The sequence below is a fragment of the Cyanistes caeruleus genome, chromosome 6 (assembly GCF_971803275.1).
Source record: "Cyanistes caeruleus chromosome 6, bCyaCae1.hap1.1, whole genome shotgun sequence".
NCBI lineage: Eukaryota > Metazoa > Chordata > Aves > Passeriformes > Paridae > Cyanistes > Cyanistes caeruleus.
The window spans coordinates 60,622,012-60,642,796 of record NC_141706.1 but is presented as its reverse complement, the minus strand read 5'-3'; the positions used below and the strand labels follow the sequence as shown (position 1 = coordinate 60,642,796).

Genomic DNA, 20,785 nt, shown 5'->3' with positions numbered 1-20,785 from the left:
CACAAACCGTCCTGTTTCAAATGCCCAGTAAGGGATGTAGAGGGAGGGAAAACCATCATCCTCTAATCCAAAACAGGAGCTGGCTGTCATACCAGCACAAACAGACCACGCCAACTCCTCCACTAACTCTGCTCTTGTGAGGAGACAGAGATGGACTGTGATAAGGTTTTGGCTCTCAGACACACTTGGAACCATGGGGAAGGCCAGGCAGAGCCTGTGCATTCAGGGGAAGGGAGCTGGGACTTGCTAAATCAGCACTGACAGATTGCAGCAAGGAGCAATGTCCTTGACCTGGCTGCAATAGCTCTGAGGAGCAGGAGTGAGAGCTTCCTGCTTCTCAGAGAGTTTGCAGACACCAGTGTCTCTGGCAGGAGCAGAGGCTCAAATCTGTAAAACTGACTGTTGTTGCACAAAAATGGCACAACCCAGCCATGTTTGTCAAGACCTGTCCTTGTCATTTATTGCTGCTGCAGTCAGAGGGCAAGTTAAGGTCCCCACTGTGTTAAGTGATACACAGTCTCCTGCCCAGGTGTGCCTCAGAGAAGGTTTGTGTCAAGCAAGTAGAACAAATCTGAGGTGACAGTTATGAGGAAATATCAGAAACAGTTCTACAGAGAAAGAAGGAAGGCTTTTTTGGGCTGCATTTTTGTCTGTTTCAGTGTCTAGAAGATCTCAGAAAATGTCAATCGTAACAAAGCCCTGTTGGCTGGAGCAAAGCTGTGGATGCAGTTATCCATCATGTGGGTTCATGCAGAGTGCTTATGGTGGAGGCACCTGATACAAGAGCATCTAAGAAGACCACGAGCTCTTTGACCTTGCCTTGTGTGGGATCTCCAGGTGCTATTCTGCAGAGGAGTAGGAGGCTGCTGCTCTCTGACAGGAGACCTGAACGCAAAATCTGGAGGGCATTTGTTTTCCCATGAAGAGAAATGAGGGAGTTTAATGTTTTAGGCAACCTGCAGCTGCTAGACTTTTTGTTCCCACTGTCGTGCCCCTTGACTATTTGGGTGAGAGGAGAATAAAACAGGAAATGCTGCATTTCTTTTTAACTTCTGTCCAGTTCCCCTGAAGTACCTTCAATAAGCAGAACAGCATATTGGAAGTGGAGTTATAGCACCAGCAGCACAATACCTACCATCCCAGCTGGATTTGTATGATGACAAGTAGGAAAAATGAAATGGCATTCACCTTGAGGGTGAGAAAACAGGCAAGTGAGAATGTGTTTAACTGCTCAGAGACATGGCCTTACCTTGGGCTGACAGCAGGAAGGATATTTTACTGACAGGACATGACGTATTTGATGGAAATGAGATTTACATTGCTTTTGGAAAATATATGAACATGGCCTACCACACAGACAATATAGATAGCTTAATGAGCAAATTTTAAATATTTGGGCATTCTGTTCACAAAATAAAGTGATGGGAAACTAACATTATTTAGCTAACAGTCTTTTGGCAGACCCAAGTGGGTTCAATGAAAGAAACATCCTGACAGACTTTCCTACCTTTCAACAAAATAAAAATAGATAAGAACAGTTTAATAGGTAAAACAAAATCCACACACGAAAGCAAAGCAATACAGGGAATTAATTGGCAGGCAGTTATTCAGCCATACCCAGGAAATCAGGACTCCATCACAGGCACTGGGGAAGACAAATGCCATGACTCTGAATGTGTCCTACCCCTCCTTCTTCTTCTCTCAGCTTTATACTGAGATATATACTGAGCAGATGCCATATGGTCTGGGATATCCTTTGGGTCAGTTTGGGTCAGCTGTCCCAGCTGTGTCACCTCCCAGTTCCTTTTGCACCCCCACTCTGCTCAATGGTGGGGTTGCTGTGAGGAGCAGAAAAAGCCTTGACTCTGTGGAAGCACTGCTCAGCAATAACAAAAACATCCCTGAATTATCAACACTGTTTCCAGCACAAATCCAAAACACAGCCCCATACCAGCTACTATGAAAAAAAAATTAACTCTGCCTCAGCCAAAACCATCACAGTTACAAAAACTGTGGTTTTGTAATTAGTGGTTCTTTGCAAAGTCATGAAATATATACGTGTATACACGATGCATATCTATATAAAAGTAGTATGTGCTTAAATGAGTTTTGCACTGATAGGCTCCTTGGCAAAGAAATCACTATTAGTTGTCCATTAGGGCTGGATTCAATAGAAATGTTGGCTGACTTTACTGCAAGCCTTGGAAACCACTGGAGTATTCAAGGCTTAGGCAGTCAGATGCCTGCTTTAATTTCTATTGACAAAGGAAAAGGAGGGATGAGTAAATGTAAAACATTTCCTTCCAGCATTGAGCTAAGAGAGGCAGCATGGTGCAGAGAGGAGGTGGAATCCAGGACATCTGGGTTGTATTTATTGCTGGCTCTCCTGCCAACTTGCTTTGTGACTTTGAGCAAGTAATTTTTTTCACTTTGCTATCTTATTTTCTGCAGCATGGGGAGAGCTCACCTAATTTCACGTGGTGCTTTGGGCAGGTGGAGGGACTTCCTTGGTGACCATGACCAAGATGCTGCAGTTGCCAAGCTGGCAGATTGGTGTGCCAGGCAGTGCTGTCTGTGTGATAGAGGGTGCAAGGGGTAGCTGTGCCTTTTGAGAGCCCAAAGAGAAAGAAGTTCATCAAGTAGCACCATGCCTGCATAAACATGTGTCCATGAGTACCAGTAACCAGTGCCTCCTACATCACAAAGTAATTTGGAGCTGAAGTTGGGTTGGCAATCTCTACCAATAATCTATTTCATTTTCTACAGTACTCCCAGAGATGAGCAATTGCTTTGGGGCTGAATCACAGAGAATGAGGTGGCTAGTTTGAAATGGTCTCTATTTGTGTTTCCTGGACCCAAAGCTGTTTTCAGGTTCACAGTGTGGAGGAAAGAAGCCTGGCAACTTCCTTTTATTTTCTTTTTCGCAAGATGCATTTTCTGCCAAATGTGAAGAACTGAAAAAGCATGTGAAAGCCAAGAGAGAGTCATATATGGCACTCTGCATGCCACCATGTCTGTAGTCCAGCACTGATACTCAGGCTATTGCTGGAAAATTTCTGCCTATCTTTTATTTGTCTTTGTTTCTCACTTTATACAACACTGATGTCGTAGTGCTACTTGCTGTATCCACCAATGGAGCTCATGGCTAATCTACAAAATGCTTGCATTTTTTTCTCAAAGCATTTACTGTTACAAGGTTGCAGGTATGATTGCTGTGAGCAGTGATGCGTGCTCTGCTGGATTTTGCAAGATGAAATCAAAGCTGACCTCAGCCCATATCATGGACTGAATTACAAGATGAATGCAATGTAACATACCATGTATCATTTGCAATGAGGCCAAGTGATGTCTTGCTTGAGGAGGCACAGAATGAAATATCAGTACTTCAGGATTTGATCCTGTGGCATTAAATGATCAGCAGGTATCATGTAAGTCCTACTGATTTTTGTAAGCTTCCATTTATGGCTGTGTCCTGATGATCCTACTGGTGGGTCAAGATGCCGTTCATGAAACCTTTTGGAAATACCTGGAACACGAGAGCTTGGGAAGACTTATCTCTCCACAAAGTTGTACATGAACTCAAGATGCTGTTGAGTATCATACAGATGATGGAAGAACTTGTCAGGAATAGTGATAATAATGTGTCTTTATGCACTGTACAAATCTGAGAATAAAGATGCAATATTTAAGTCTAGAGACAGGGTAGTTAAAATCAATACAAAACATGATGGAGACTGATCTGATCTATACACTCTACTGTAATATTCCCCTTTATTTTTTTTTTTAGCCTATGAAGGAGAAAGGTTATTAAGAATAACAGGGTAATAAGAGTATAAATTTTGCCTGACATCCTGTAGCTTTGTTGTGAGCTGTCCTGGTTTAGGTGTCACTTCAACAGCATTGATTTTATGTCCTCTGTGGGGTACAGAATGTATTCTTCTTCTCAAAGTAACATATTTGGCAACTAGAATCAGTCAATTGAACTGGGGTGCAAGACACCTGAGTTCTGACTGGGTGTGTAACGCAGTCACATCACCTCTCTGTCTCTGCCTCCCCCTCTGCCCAGCCTCCTCCCCCTTTGGCTCTCTCTGTTAGTTTAACAGAAAGCCCTTTGGGCCAGCATTGTTCTCCATTGTGTATTTGTACAGCATAATGAGGTGTCAGTCTTGGGACAGGCTCTTGGAAACTACTAAAGCATAAATGGTAATAGAAATTAATTAAGTGAATACCCATGTCCTAGGTGTCCAGGCACGGTGTAAAAATTACCTCCAGAAAAGTGGTCTGAGTGCTTTAAAGTGTGATACAAAGCTTCTCCAGATTTCAGAGGCTTAAATCCATCTCTTAGCACACAGCCAGGACATCCTGCAAAGTTCTCTAGTCCTGCACACACAACTTTGTGATGTGCAGTGAAAGCTTGATTTAAATTGTCGTGGGTTAAAGGCAGTTATTCCCACAGTTCCCATTTCCTAATGTTTTCCACTTACAATGTTCTTCTCTTTTAATGTTTGTAGTAACTCGTGCCAAAAAAGGTGTTTCCTATCATGTTCTCCTCACATTGTGTGTTGTGGTTTAGGGATTTTTTTTTTTTATTATTCCAAATTTTCAATCCCCAGAGAGCTAAGGTTAGTCATAAACATGCTTTTGGCTATCAGATTCATGTGTGGTTTGCTATAGCAACAAACAAAAGCATTAGTCAGAAACTGGCATGGAGCTATAAACACATATTTTTTTGTGATATTACCCAGAGTTAGCTGAATTTATCTGGTACACTGTTGCCACACAACTGCATTGTATTTAGGCTATAATCCTGGTTGAATAGGAACCTCGTAGAAAACCCAAATAATACATTATAGAGGAATAAGCAAGTCTGTTAACTGATGTCGTCTGAAAATCATGGCCAAATTCTGCTATTGCACCATTATAAATTCAGCTGAACACCTTCAGGACACACATTTAGATCAGAGGCTAAAATCTGAATCTATATCTATGGAATAAGAGGAAAATTATCATTAAAAATTTTTAAAAAACTTTTGCTTTGCCTTTGCTGTTTTCACCTCCATAATTCTACGGCAGCAAAACGATTAGAGGTAGGTGTTACCAGATTGCAGTAGATGGTTTAAGTTCACTGCCAGCACACTTGGAACACTTTATCTGCAGCATGGCAGGGAGGGTGAGCGTTGGTAAGGACAGTCTCTGTCTGGCTGTGCCTCCAGAGCACTGGGGAGGTGCAGTTTGTGCAGAGCTGGTGTCTATCCAGCTGGTCTGGACACGGCAGGAGTGGCTTGTGCAGCAAGTACTGGCTTCCCTGGGGAGCTGGTTGGGCTTGTAAGGCATTCACTGAAATCCCACAGCTACACAGCTACCAGTCCCTGAGCCAGCTAGTTTAAAGGTTGCCCTGAAGGCTCTACAGAAGTGGTGATTTTTGCCTAGGCAGAGTAGGCACATTCCTGCTTTATTCCAACCATTTGTCTTCTCTTCCCTGCACCTTTTCAGGAACATGAGCCCTGCTCTGTTTTGACAGCTGCATTTAATAAAAAACATATGCATGAAAAATGTGTTTTCCAGTATCCCTGAGCTGGCAATTCTCTGCAAGGAGAACTTAAACTTCCCTATAAATTGTTCAGATACATTTTCAGATCCCTCTCTTTGAACATGTATGTGGGAAGTGGTCATGACCTTCCCTGCTGCAGAGGTGTGCAGGGTAACATAGCTGTAATATCCACACCTGCCCAAGTGATAGAAGTCACAGATCCATCAGAACCTCCTTGTACCCACCAGTCTAGAAATTGTTCACAGGGCCAGTGGTTCCAGCTGAAGAGGATAAACCTGCAGCAACATGTACTTTGAACATGTGTGCTTGAGCCCTCTGAGAATTGTCTTTAGAACTTCAGGGATCAGGAACAAGATCTAGCATGGGCCAAGCTGTGTTCCAAAAACAAAGAGCTCTTCTCCTGAACCAGAAGGACATGGCCCAGGAGATCCTACATTTCAACGCTCACTCTGGGCTTTGCTTAGTGTTGTTCAATTTGGGTCCTTCACACTTGAGACCCTGGCCCAGGTGTATTTTCAAAACCTTTCGAGATGGTGTTTCCACGGTAGATTTCCCTGACACAGAAGTGTAGAAGAACCTGGTTTTCAGTTAGCAGGACTTCAGGAGGCTTTGAGTAAGCAGGTCTAGTGAAAGGTGTCTCTGCCCATGGCAGGGGGGTTGGGATGAGATGATCTTTAAGGTCTTTTCTAAACTATTCAGTGATTCTGTGATTCTTTGACTTACTTCGGGCTTACATGTGGGTTTGTCTTTGCCCTTTTCCCATCTGTCTCCTTTTGCATCAAGCTCTGCACTTGATTTCTATGAAAAGAAAAAGAGGTCTGAGCATTTGTCTTCTAAGATCAACAGAGTGCTTTTTTCTCTCTTTTGGTCAAATGCAGGCAGATCTTCATAAGTGTTCACAGTGAGATTAAGTAGTGTTCAAAGTATTTGCAATGAAGAAAGAAAGAAATTTTGCTCTCAGTGTAGTTGCAGAATTCTGTCAACACTGCCCCAACACCACTATATAAAGCAAATATTTCAGTCTCTGCTAAAACCCTATTAACATCTCAGTCCATGGAGGACTTTGGGACTGCAGTATTTAAAAATGTCACAGTAAGATGGTGGTGAGCCTTTTGTTTTAGACAGGATAATTTCATGGTAGCAATCGTTCTCCTTTTCTGGCGTTATTGACTGTAAGCTGTGCATAGTGCAAGGAATGCAAATCCACCTTCTTTAGGAGACAGCAATGGTCTCTCTGCCTCACACAGAGCTCACAGAGAGCTGAGCCACTGCTCAGAGAGCAGAGTCCTCACTGGGGCTATTGGATCAGACAGCATGCAAGAGAGCACAGGTAGTAAAACACCATTGGTTTAAAAATACTCTTTGCAAAGATGTGCAGAAAACCCTACAGATGGACTGAAGGGCATTTCCAGGTGCCTCCCATTCTTTCCTTTTCCTCAAATTCTTCACAGTTCCATGAATCAAGATGATCATTGCTATTCTTCAGAGTGGGGATAAGCGACTGGATTGTCCTCCTGTTACACAGATTTAAATGACTGAAGAAACCACCTTGCAGCAGATCTCAGAAACTGTAACTGAAGCCCCAGGATTTTCCTTTTTCTTATACTTTGTACTGATAAAAAAGATGCTTTATTTCACTGGAGCACTTTGTCTGGCTGAAGAACAAAATGCAGTTTACTCTCCCTTATGCATTGGTTTGAATCTCACACAGCTGTTCATCAAGAAAAACCTTACCATGTACCTCCAAAAAGAATGCATCCTTTTCATTTATTTATTTTTTTATTTTATTTATCCTATTTTTTAACTGAGTTAAAAAATACTTAACCTGAGTGTGAACAGACCATTATGATAAAGTTACTCATTTCCATTAGATATCATTATTTTCATATTACAGAGAAGCTCTGGATGTTTGGAAATGTTATGAGCCAGCGTCAGGGTTCATAATCAAATCCAAGAAATAGTCCTCTTAGTGCTTTCAAACAACTCCACCCATCTCAATTCATTCACCAGTTACTACATGGGTGAACCACAGTGTAGTACTTTCTTGCTATTTTAGTCTTTAACCAGAAAGAAATCCAGAACTGCAGTAATGAGTCTTTAAAGAAATGGTTTCTCCCTATCGTTTATACTAGTGTCTGTGAAACCTAAAACTGAAATCTGTTTCCTTAACTAAACTGTATTTTTCTCTAATCTATTAGGCAAGCATCTTGATTTGTTATTTTTGGGTGCTAGGAGGTACAGAAATGGAAAAGCAGTGCTGAGCCATTTAAAAACCACATGCAAAGATTCCATTTTATTTTGTCAAAAATATAATGCAACAAAAGATCGTCAGCATCAGTTTTTCTTTCTGTAAATTAATATGCACTTAAAATTCCATTGCTTTTCAGACTTACATGATTATTTCTAATTTCAAACAATGAAGATTAAGTTAACAGATTTAATTTGTAAAAGAAGACGTGTCAAACGACACATGGAGAAAATGCAGGGGCAATGTACACATCTATTAGGGAAAGGTGTTCAAACAAGAGGTAAAAACCAATGGGCTGAAATCAAGAGACAACATTTTCAAAAAGAATTTGGCATGTGACTGATTCAATTATTTTGAAATCTGACCTTTTTGTGACTAAAACCCAAGTTTATAGTCCATTTGTTCAGATTTGAATTACACTGATATGGGCAGAACTAAACTAATTTATTTATTTATCTGACTCAATGGATTAGTTTATCCGTAAATGAGATTTTACGCTTTTGTAAACCCACAGTCTGCATCCAGAAATTCTCTCTAATTTTAAAGAGAATCTCCTACCACACAAAAACAAGGAAAAGTGAGCTGTGCCAAATGCTCTTTTGCTACTATCAGTGTTTATTGACAGAAAAGATTTTTATCTTAACAAAGTGAGGGAACTGTTAACTTTATCTTTGATGTAAAATATTTTCCCATAATAATTTTCTGTCACCTTTATCCCATATCTCTTGTATTACATATACATTAAGGAATTTAAAAGCTTAAAAAATATTTTCTTCTGTGGTGATTTACATCCAAACAAGTTGCCCAGGGAATTTTCTCCCAAACTGAAAACCTGTTTCCAAAGGCAGATATTTATATAAAAGCCCCCATAAAAGGTTGTGGGAAAACTTCAAGGTTTTTTTCAGCATTCCTGTTTTGAGAGGGGCTGTGCCCAGAATACCAAAGAGATGGCCAAAGTAGCATCATTCCATTAATATTGCTGTATCTGGGCACTTAATTGTGCACAGAATTTTATCAGTGGGGTAAGGGGAAATAAAAGTCTTGTAAGCCATAAGGACCTTAAGACCATGCAGATCATAATATGAACTCTTTCTCTCTATATATGTATGTATGTGTTTATATTTATCTCTAAATACAAAAATTTTTACTGAGCATTGATTCTAATGAGAATTTTTTTAAGCAAAGGGTTTGAAGAGCATTTTTAGCAGCTTGGGCTAAAAAGTCTGTTTCTAATTTGGACTGTTAAGTGCCATTTATACAAAGCCTGCATCAGTTTCTTCAGGCTTTTTGCAAAATGTCAGCAGTTCCTCTATTCTTATTCTTATCTTGAGACCTATTCTTACAGAACAAATGTGCTTTCTACCAAAACCACCGAGAATTAGCATGTCTCTTCAGAGTATCAGTACTGGGCTACCTTAAGAGACAGCTTGGGATTACAACCACTTCTTAAGAAATACTGCTTCTGTGGCCAGAGAAGTTGAGTCTCCAGGGCTGCCAATCAAGCCTATGCAGGCAGAGAGATCATTTTCCATGAATGCATTCATTTGCTTCATTTATAAATCTGAGCAGGGCTGTGCTTTGGCAGTGGAACAGGCAATCTGCTCTGGTAGAAGCCTGAATTCTTGGAAGGGTGAATCAGAGAGGAGAAGGAACGTGGTAAAGTTAATTTCTGTCACCTTTATGGGCCTTATCTGCAATAGGCACCCACCTGCCTGTGCTTCTAGGCGAGTCTCGGTAAGAGCTGAGTTCACAGCTGTCTAACAGACAGCAGGAATCAACTCCTTGCTCTGAGAGGATGGCAGATGTGCTGTGCATTTGTTCCCAAGTCCAGTTGTATAGGTGAAGGGGTTTCTTTCAGAAGGGAAAAAATTGCAAGATAATCAATATACTGGATAATCAAATAGCTGCAGAGTAGTTCCCTCTAGGATTTCTGAAGCTGGTAAGCAACTGAGAGCTCTTAATTTTCAACATGTTCCTGAAACCCTTCTTAAAACTCAGATCATCCAGATGGGTAGTGACACTCCAGAAAGTTTTATTTGGGTATCCATATAACTGTTTACAGCACAGTAGTGAATCAATTGCAAGTAAAACCAGTATATCCCAAGAGATTAAACTGTTGAGAGTCACAGGAGATAAAACTGTTAAGGATCAGAGTGGATTAGACCAGTCTTAATTGCTTTATTTGGCTATGAATTGCTAACTCACTTTCTGTCCAAAAGGGTGGTAAGCAATTTTGGTTTAGGCCAGGAGTTCGGGCATGCATAGCAACACCTGCTAAAAAGTGATTCCCTTCTCTTATCATTTTTCCAAGAACAGCCCCAGCAATCCTGGAAAAATCATAATTGATAATTATCAGAGAGGGTCCTGATTCACTACATTATCACAATATTATGCAAAAAAACCACTGTATACATGCAGGGAGTAAAGCACAGACTGGAAACCCATTCTGTCACATAAAACCTGAGAGAGAGGAAAATTTCTGCCTAAGACATGCAAGACAGAGACACAGGGCAGTAAGTTACACCTGCTCTCCATGCAAACAGACTAAAACTAGAGATGGTACAAAACTTGTGCTTCTGAGACAGAACCATGGCCTAGGGGAAGAAAGAGCACAAAACCTCTGGTTGTCTGCTGGGTACCATGAGCACTTCTCCAGCTACCTTTTTTACTCTGCCACTTCTAAGCTGTGTTTTTAGCTAGGAAGAGGAGGGATGGACCAGCAGAGCCAAATACAGATATCAGCCACTGCTGTCTGCTTTTGCTGTCTCTTTTGGATGTCATGTTCTCATGTTCTACTCATGTTCTTGCAATGAACTTTGCTTAAGAGCTTATTTTCAAACTCTGTTACTTGTAGGAAACATTATTCTGTTTCAGTAAGAGTTGAAATATCAGACTAATGAAATACTTTAGTTAATATTTTATCCTTGTAGCAGAAGAATTATGTAGATCAAACTACATTTCCTATATAGCCAAGTAACCAATAAATGATGATAGCTGGATGAAAGTCATTAACTCAGGATCTGGGAAATTTCAGTTTGACAACTGGGGAAAAAAAATGTCCCCTGTGCTTTTCATGTTAAAATATGACTCAAGCTGAGGAGGTCTGTGCAGAGCCCCACCAGAGTGATTTATTTTCATGCTCGGAATTGTTCTGTGGTTTCTATTAAGTTTATCTTTACCATCAGAGGAAAGGTGGACCACTGTAAGAATCAAGAACTTCTTTCTGAACAGCCTTCCTAAAGGTTTTGCTCCTACTGTGAAGTGTGAGCAGGAATGCTTTTAATATTCTTAAGTCTGTGGGCAGAGCTTATCAATAAACACACACTCACGGGAAAGCCATTCACTCTTCTTTTCATCTGGGGGCTGTTAGTTTCTGTTTTCATGGTAGTGTTTATATCAGTTCTTAGTTGCCAGTGCTCTTACACATCTTCCCTGATATTAGTCAACCTGTAGAAAATGCTCTATGAAATCCTACAGAGCTCAGCATGTCCTGCAAGGAACCTTAATTCCCGAGACATTTTCCTGCTTGGATGTACTTTGCAGAGCAGAGTACTGTTCCTTTTGATAAAAGTAAGTGTTAACTTCATGGGCAGCCCTCTGGCTGGGCAAGGAGACTCATGATTGTAACTCACATATATATAATGTCTTCAAAAGGTTTTGAGATGAAATGATTTGAAGGCTTTTAATGAAGTACTCTAACAGCCAACAAGGGCAGCTTAACATACCAAGGCAATGAATCAAAACATCTTGTTCATGCCTTGAATGGAAGGAAACTATTCACTCACGGTGGTTATTTGGGAGTAGCTGCTCCTTTAGCACGACTGTGCTACAAGCCCCCGCTTTGGGCTCGCAGGTCTGAGCTACATTCATCACAGCACAAGTATGCAGCCCAGGGACAGAGTGCAGCCAAGGGGCATTGCCAAACCAGTGCAAAACAAAGGCAGGAGTGTGGCTTGAACACCGGCCCAGCTGGTTCTGATAGCATCCCGCTGATAATAAGGCCTGTTAAACTCCTTCAGCAGCAAAATCTTTATCTTCATTCCACAGAGTAGTCCTTTGTCTTCATCCCACAGAAATTTCAGGGCTTGGTGGGGAGGGTCTCGCTCTCAGCAGAAAGCAGAGGGGAAACACTAAAGGGGCGGTGCTGGTCCTCACTTTAACACCTTTTCTGAGGCAGAAGGGCTGATTTTTCCACCGCGGCAGCCGCTCTCTTCAGAGCTGACAAGCTGGTTCTTCTAGGTGGAGCTGCTGGGTGCCCCCGCTGTCTCGCTGGCAGCGGTTCAAGTGAAGTAACACGACATTCCCGCGGTGGAGGGCTGTGAGGCAGCCCGGTCCGTGACACAGGGCCCGCATCTCCCCGTGGCCATGGATCCCGCCCGGCTGCAGTGACAGCCGCGGCATTCCTGCCGCGCTCCGGCCGTGCCCCAGGGCCCTGCCCCAGGGCCCTGCCCAGCAGTTGTTGTAACTCGGTCCGTGGGAGCTTGCAGGACAGTGGAATGAATCCAGGTCTCTGGAATGCGCTAGGAAATCTCTGTAGAAGATGAACCTCTTGGTTTTTTTTGCTGGTTTTCCCCAGCATTATTGGAGCTGTTTACTGGAAATGCCACAAACCTTCTGGAGGTGGTGGTCGGGCCTGCACAGACTGTGCGAGAGCTTGTGCTATAAACCGTGGTTTAAACCTCACGGCAGCTTCCTTCAGGAACACAGCACATGCACAACAAGGTTTATTTGCAGACACTTCCAGATTCTTATCTTTGTAGCTGATGCTTGCAGGATCATTTCTCTCCAGCATTGCTTGCTTGGAAGTCAGGTGAACTTACCTATCTGAAAAAGAGCTCTTGAGAGGCCAAGATGAATGTCAGGCACGTACATAGTGTTCCTGTTATCAAGTGCTTTCCTGAGCCGGGACCCACGATTTAAAATATTCTAACTATTCTAAGTATTCCCTATTTCAACTATAAGAAGTGAATCAGAAGGGGCTGTGGGACTTGACGGCAGCGCTGCTCAGGCAGCCGTGAGAGCTCTGAGGGAGGAAAAGGAATCCCAGTAATTGCGATACCTGCAGGAGAGGGAGAACAAGCTGTGGGGGGAAAGGTCAGGCACACCATCCATCTGAAGAGGGATGGGGCTTTAAAAAAAAAAAGGACATTCTGGAGAAATGCATTAGCAGTTCCCAGCCACTCATGCATGAGGAATAGCAGCCCCATGCCAGGGTGCCTGAGGGCAGAGGGACAGCCAGACCTGCAGGTACAGGGACTGATGGCTGCAGGAAGACAGGTCTGCCACAGGAGCCAGCTGAAGCTGTCCGTGACAGCAGCCATACACATCTTTGGTTACAACAAGACATAAGCCCATGAGGGAGCACCATGAAACCCCCTGACCTATATGTAGGAATTCTTTAGGGGTTCAAACACAGTGCCAACTACAATGACGTTAAATGATTGCTCCTGTTGTTTGTCTTGCAATTATTCATTCCTTCTTCTTATTATTAATAACACAAATGAGATTGTGGGTCCAGAGTGTGCTTTGCACTGTCAGGGAAGACCTGTCAGATCTAAAGATGTCCCAGCCTTGCCCACTTTTCAAGGCACAAGTTTTCTAACTGGCTATGGACTCAGAGTTATTTCCACAACACTGCACAAACAGGACTGTTAGTTTGTTGTCACAGCTTAGAAATGGTAACTAGCAAATGCCAAAATCCTCCTAAAGAAAAGGCACAGGTTATGACCTTATATAACAATAAGTGAGTGAGCAAAACATTAAACTTTTCACTGTGGACAGATATTGATAATGGATCAGGTTTCTGTCTATTAAGAGAAACTATTTGTTGCAGTAACATTGAAGTTGATGCAAGGAAAAGTAATATGCTTAAAGATAAGAGCAGATTACTTAAATTCACTATTCATATGCAAATATAACTTTAGTACAAAATCTTAAAAAGCAAATAACCCAAATCTAGGAATTGCAGAGAAAGGGCTATAGTCTGGAAGCAGAGAGGCTAGGATGATCAGCAAAAGACATTGTTTCTTTATTAACATCTCTGGTATTCTCCTGTACTGTTTTATTTTATTTTAAAGTATACAGATCACAGGAATTTTATATGCCAGTGTTCCAATTAAAACTAGGTTTCTCTTTATACAATACATTAAAGCACATTTGATTTAAATTCAATGGCACTGACATACTTGGAATTCATTATATTTTATCAAATATGATTTTGGAGACTGTTGCCTATTGAATGTAAATACCAAAAAAATAACCTGTTTTTATGTTTTTCTTCTGGTTTTGCCCAAACAGTCCATCTAGGTTGCTAGGCTAAAGATAAAATAATTTTTAAATAATTGCATTTCAAAAAGCAGATACACATTTCAGTCATATGATATGAAAATGATCCAGCCTATATAACTCCTACTGCTTACTTTCAAAAAATTCCCTTGTTCTGAAGTCAGTCCAGTGGATATTAGAAGTAGTCACTGATGTAAATTCCATCTTGTTTATGAAAACATTTTGAACAAAGCATTGATTGTCCAGGGTCCATAAAAAAAAGTTAAAATCTATAAAATGTTGGCATCACTACTATTCAGGGCATGAGAATGACATGCATATAAATCACAGTTTATTGGCACAGGCTGTTTTACTCAGAAAGAAGGCTTTGCTGAAAACGTACTGTAATACCCCTCTTTTATAGATTCCTTTTGAAAGTATTCTGAATCAAGAAATAATCAGAAGCAAATCTTAGTCTACGGTAGGAATCAAGGTCACAGCAAGTCCTTTATGACATGGGTTAACTGTCGTAGAGGGGCAGCCTAGGTGGAGTTTGGGGAAATTAGGGTGGATGGAAAAGCCTCAGTGTGAAGTTTTGGGAGGGAAGGTCATCTGTGTGTCTGATGCCCCTCCTTGCAATCTCACACACGTCTCTGTTGGCCCTGGGGACAGTAATATGTTAGTTGATTCTTTTAGGAAAAGGTGCTACTATCAGAGTTTAGGAGAGGTACTGTACTTGTATTGCTCCAGTTCCAGACTACTAAAGTGTCACTGAAGTTACATCAGAGTAAAACAAGAGAAACTGCAGTGAACCAGCCTAAGAAGTCTCACAGATGATTCTTTCCTGTTTCTTTTCCAGTAGGAAAATTATTGGCAACCACCAGGGATCAATGCTGTAGTTAATGCTCAAGTGCTACACTGAAGAGCAAATACTCCAGCAATCCAAGCAATTTTCTGTTAAGTCATTCTACTGGACTGCAGCACTTGTGGGTGGGATTCTCCCAAGTGAAAAATATGGCAATGCCACAAGACTAAGTCCTTACTATTTCTTGGAATTTTAGTAACAGCCATAAAATTTATTGTTGGCACCTGAACCTTTAGAAGCACTTGACAAATTAAACAATCAAGCATCAATCCAGCAGCTCTCCTCCTCATATGATGCTTATTAAAATATATTTGGTGAAATGCTTCATGAATGGATTCCAGAATTTTCAAGCAGAAATGCTTAAAATCAGGTTCATAAATACATGTCTAAATTTTTTAATGAAGTTATGATGACTTTTCAGTTTTCTTGAGCTTCTGAAGACTGCAAATGCTAGAGCTTTTGAAAAAAAAAACCAAGCTAAATTTCAAGCAGGTCTTTAATCTGAGTTAAAATGTGCATTAAAACCATTTTCTAGAATTTGCTAGAATTGTCCATTGTAGGTGCCAGGACTAGTGCTGTAAAGGCTAAAGGAGGAATGGTCTGGCAGTCCTGATGTTTTCTGGGTTGATCTTAATTCCCTGGAGCTGGAGTGCTGCAGGAGAGCTGATTATGATGCTGTACATATGGCTAATGAGGATTGCTTTCTATTTTATCAAGTATGGAAGCTTGGCCCAGAGATTGTTACAGGATATTCCTACTGGAAGCTCACTGTTTCCATTCATCTTAACAAAGTAGCCCATTACTGATCACTGGGGCATAACTCTTTCAAAACCTTGCCTGTACTATATAATTTCATCTTCAAAAAAATCAAGAAAAAAGTAAATGTAGGAGATCAGAAAACTATGAGGAGAGACCAACAAAATCCCAGCTGCTTTAACAAGCGCTTGGCAGCGTGTGAAAGTCAGTGATTGCAGACATGACTAAGTCGTGCCATCTTGTCTGCACACTCAGTGTGTAATGTCCAGAAATCTTGTGTTCCAGCCCAAGGATTCTCCATTTAAAACAGACAATGAGTTGCACAGTTCTACTTGACAATTGTTTTTGAGCATATTTTTATGCCAGAGGATCTGTTTAGGGGAGCCAAAACTATGTATAGTAATGGCAGTTGCAGAACTGAGTGTCAGGGAGCTAGACAGCCTGATGGCTTGGAAAAAACAAGCATGGAGACAGGAAAGAGACACAGTTATTGGGACAAGAACTTGTGCATGTGAACAGCTGGTGAGTTAGGGAATATGTAGTTCAGCCACACTGTCCTCTACTGGCTAAGCCTGGATCTCTGAAAACATGTTCTAATTCATGCTGTTTTCATTCTTTGGTGCTAAATTTAAAGCATTTCAAGAGAATCACACTTTCAGATAGCCCATCTCCTTCACCTCATCTCTCTCATTTTGCCCTCAATACTTTTAAAAACTAAGAAAACAGAGTCTTTATGACTATCAAGGTTCATGACGTTTACTTTCCTGTTGTTAAGACCTTTGTCAGAAGTGAGGAAGAGTTTCAATATAGGGAATTTCAATCAATTTAATTTATTGTGAATTAGCAAGCTGTTAATTACTGATTCTGATATTTTAAAGAATAGAACAGCTCAGGGAAAAATACTTCAGATTCCCTCTGTACACCTCTCCTTCCCTTTTTCTGTTCTCCAGTCCCTCCAAGCCTTCATTGTGGGCTACATTCAGTCCCTTTGGAAAGGTGGGGGCTTGGTGCAGGAGACCAGGGTCAGAAGATGGTCACTACTTTTCTTTTTCCAAATATATAGAAATATTCAGAAACGTAAAGACTTTTGTGAAGGAGAAGAATCCCCAGATTGGAGAAAATCCAGAACTAGAAGTTAGTCAGATTATAACCCTTGCCCATGGCTAGTAGGAGAACTGGATGATCTTTAAGGTCCCTTCCAACCCAAACCATTCTGTGATGCTAGGAATCTCATGTGGGACAGGCCTTCCCACTGGCCTGTGCATGTCCCTTGCCATGCTGTTCCAGAGGGTTTCAGCTTTCTAGCTTACTGCTCTATGCTCTGTGTGGATCCTGCAGGCACCAACCTGTGTCCTGCTTTCAGGTTCTGGACGACAGCTGAGACCGCCTGAGCCCCCGGGAGATGTTGATGCCGATGCAGATGCAGAGGATGAAGATTCTGTGAGTTTTTCAGAGTTGAATTTTTCTGTGATGACAATTTGGCAAAATGGGATCTTCAATATTTTGTTTATAGCTGGGTCTTGCTGGTGGTTTTCCTTCCCATTAAAAACGTTGTATTTTAGCTTGGGATTGTCCTGCCAGCTCAAAAACCAGGAAGATGTTTCCATGTAAAGGCATCTGCTCTTTGCCATGGTTCATTGGCATAAATTTACTACCAAGACTTAGCAAACTATTACATGGCTGTTAACTACAGTAACTTTTCTTTAAAGATTTAGACAGTTTAGGTTCCCCATTGTCTGACTGCAGAAGGAAGAATGCCAAGTGCTTGTCAGCAGAAATTCCTGCTGGGACTCTTCCATGGTTTGCTTGCTTATAGAAGGCAATAAAGTTTGAAGCCATTGGATGCAAATTTAGGTGTGCAAATAGAGCAGAAAAGGGATTTTTTTTCTTTTTTTTTTTTTTAAACTTTTTCAATTATTGCTAATTGATCTCTTTTCAGTCTGTTCAGTCTGTAGATGCATATGATACATAAAGAAAATCAAAAGAAGCATACCACTGGTTTTCGTCTCTCAGAACTCTGTCTCTTGTGTTTTTGAGTGCTTTAACATGAGAACTGTATTTGTTCTCAACCTAAAAAAGAGAGATATTGGTTATTTTTTACCCACCATCACTAATGAACAATTTTTACTCAGAGGGACACTATGCATAACTAGAGAAACACTCCTAAAAAAATGAGTCACTGTTTAATGGTGGATGCTCCTTTACCATCCCTCATGTCTTTTCCACAGGTTAATGAAGTGGCAGTAGAAGACATTCGTCCAAGGCCACAAGGGTCCTCTCCAGTTTATGAGTATCCCATAGAAGAGGACTATTTAAAGGCAAGACATTGAATTTTCATGTAGGCATGGCATTATCAAGTTGATTCAAGAGGCTTTATCTCCCACAAGTAGCAGAGAGTCACATGTCATAGAATGGGACATTGTTGCAGCCATTTTGTCTCCCTGTCCCCACCAAAATTGCATCTATGTCCATTGATAGTTTTATTTTCTGATGGACTTGCTAACCCTGTTCTTGTTTCTTGGCAAGAAAATGCATTTGACTTAATTCTGTGAAGGATACGAGGTAGAGAGCATAAAGAAACTACAGTGGTTTTCCTGTTAAAAAATATAACTGGCTTGAATCTTACTAGTAAGTACTTCAAAATTACCTATACCTCTAGGTTATTCAAAGTTAGGGATTTAATTACTACAGCCACATTAAGTAGGCAACAATTTGAAATTCAGGCTGAAGTTGAGTAAGTGAAAAAAAAAGTACATTTACAAAATTGAAAGCATGAACAATGTGCTACATTAGAACACAAAAAAGCAATATCTTCAGAAGTTTGGTCTCTGACATTCATTTAATGCAAATTTTGGTACAATGAAGGGAGGCCTTGTCATCTAATTTACTACTGGGAATAGTATAGTTAAATCATTCATGTTGTACATTGCACTTGATCCTGATTCTGTTCTGTTGCCATTAAAGTCAGCCTCAGTTCTTATTCTAAACCAGGAATTTTAACTGACTTTCATTTTACTTAAGAACACTGTGACTTCTGAACATTAAATAATTAAAAAATATTTTTCAGCTTCAAGAAGAAAACAAAAAACATTCTACAGACAAGTCAAAACAGAGTCATCTACAGGTCAGTCTAAAAGCACTTCATAGTTTCAGGTATGAGCCTTGTAAATAGTAGAGTTTGTTATAACACAAAGATGTGAATAGGTGGACAGAAGGAAGGACAAATGGGTAAAGACTTTGGATTTGTTTTGACCAGGAGCTTCATGAATGGCTGAGTTGTGGCAAAGGCAGGAACATTTATTTGTCCTATTTGGGGTTCTTCCATAATTCTTTTCAGAATTCTTTCTTCACCCTTCTCTGATTTGAGTGCAGTACAGCATTAGCTCCTAGTCAGACTTTTCTGGCCCATTGACTTTAATGCGAGTAGTTAACATCTTCACAGAAAATACAATCTTTCAGGCCTAATAGTTCCCATATGTTTCACATTTTAAAATTATAACCTATTTTCCCTATGGCTCTGATCCAACATAACCCTAACACACGTGTTTAATTCTAATTTAGAACAGAATCAAAACCACACTGACTAAGTATATTCTCTATTTTGGATAATCTTTCTTGAGCTATTGAAGATATATCTGAGGAGACTAAAGTCTTTACTGTAGAACAACTTAGAACCCTTTAATACAAATGAATAAAAATTATAAATTCAATTATTTTTCTATCTCTAGGAGACAATGGAAGTGACCCTGAAAACAGAAGTGGAAGCTGGTGCTAGTGGTTTTAGTGTGAAAGGTGGAGGAAATGAAGGAATATTTATTAAAAAAGTACTTAAGGAATCTCCTGCTTCAAAAATATTTAGTCTTAGAGAAGGTACAGTCTGATTTTTTATTTTGTTTTGATTTTATTCTGTATCTTTAAATAATGAGATGTCTAGCTGTGTGATAGCCATCTCTTTAGGTATCAGAAATAGTAGATTTCAAACCCACTAATGTTATCTGTGACCTTAACCTCTCCATATTAATTATTTCTAAGACCACTTGCTTGAACAATAATGAAATGTGATTTTTTTTGTATACCATAAAAAACCTCAGTTTTCACTGGAACAGTGAAAAAAAAAAGCTAAAATGAAAAAAAAAATTTGAAAAAACTATAAAAAAACACAAAGTAATTACAATTATGTATTATTCCACTTGCAGGTGATCAGCTTCTAAGTGCCACAATATTTTTTGATAATATCAAATATGAAGATGCACTCAAGATTCTCCAATATTCTGAGCCATACAGAGTCCAATTCAGCCTCAAAAGAAAAATTGCTGTGCAAGAAGATCTAGAACACTCTACAGCTCAGCACAAAAAGGAAAGGATAGGCCAGGTAGATTCTGATTAATTTACAAAGTTTGGGTAACATACTATAGTAACGTGGGGTGTGGAAATAGATCAGAAAACACTTGTGTCTTCTTAAGACTTAGGTAAGTATTTAAAGTTAGTATCATGAATATTCATGGTTAAAAGAAATCCCACACAATATTTGCAGCTTTTTAAATATCTTTAAGAGACTATAGATTTTACATTAATACACAATCTTGTATTAGGGTATAAAAATATTCTTTAGTGAGTCAGCATTTTTTGTTAGTTGTCCACTGATGGAACAGACTTGGGTAATCTCTGTAATACTTACATTCAGTATGTTCAAAAATGTAAAATATCAGTAAATACTTTTATCCACAGGTCCTTCATAAGATTTTATATAACCACTGATATTTTGATAGATCTATGATCTCTTCATAAGTTTTCATCAATTTTAAAAAAAAAAATTCCTCATATACATATATATAAATACTATATATAACATATATTTGTACAGACATATATATATATATATATATATATAAACCTCTGTTTACTGCAGTGTTTTGCAAGCAATCAAAATCTTCAGAAATCCATATAATATAGCCTATTTATTTTACATAATTTCTGCTTGACATTGCATATTTGTATAATCTTCAGGATTTTTTTTATATAACAAGTAGATACAAGTAATAAGAAGCACATTTTTCTACTATTTTATAGTATGTTTTTTATTTTCTGTTGCACCTATGTT

General features: G+C 39.9%; 1 protein-coding gene across 2 annotated transcripts in view; it reads left to right on the top strand.

Moving 5' to 3' along the window:
• Positions 1-20,785, top strand: part of AHNAK2 (AHNAK nucleoprotein 2) — a 52,308-nt gene that overhangs the window by 8,100 nt on the left and 23,423 nt on the right. The window contains exons 2-7 of one of the 2 annotated variants that reach the window (XM_086891984.1): positions 3,197-3,428; positions 17,048-17,124; positions 17,913-18,002; positions 18,752-18,808; positions 19,413-19,554; positions 19,881-20,056. In XM_086891984.1, the coding sequence (XP_086748110.1) occupies positions 19,419-19,554; positions 19,881-20,056 (312 nt within the window). In that variant the 5' untranslated portion in view covers positions 3,197-3,428; positions 17,048-17,124; positions 17,913-18,002; positions 18,752-18,808; positions 19,413-19,418. The remainder of the gene's footprint in view (positions 1-3,196; positions 3,429-17,047; positions 17,125-17,912; positions 18,003-18,751; positions 18,809-19,412; positions 19,555-19,880; positions 20,057-20,785) is intronic. The other variant, XM_023927432.2, reaches the window with a different exon arrangement.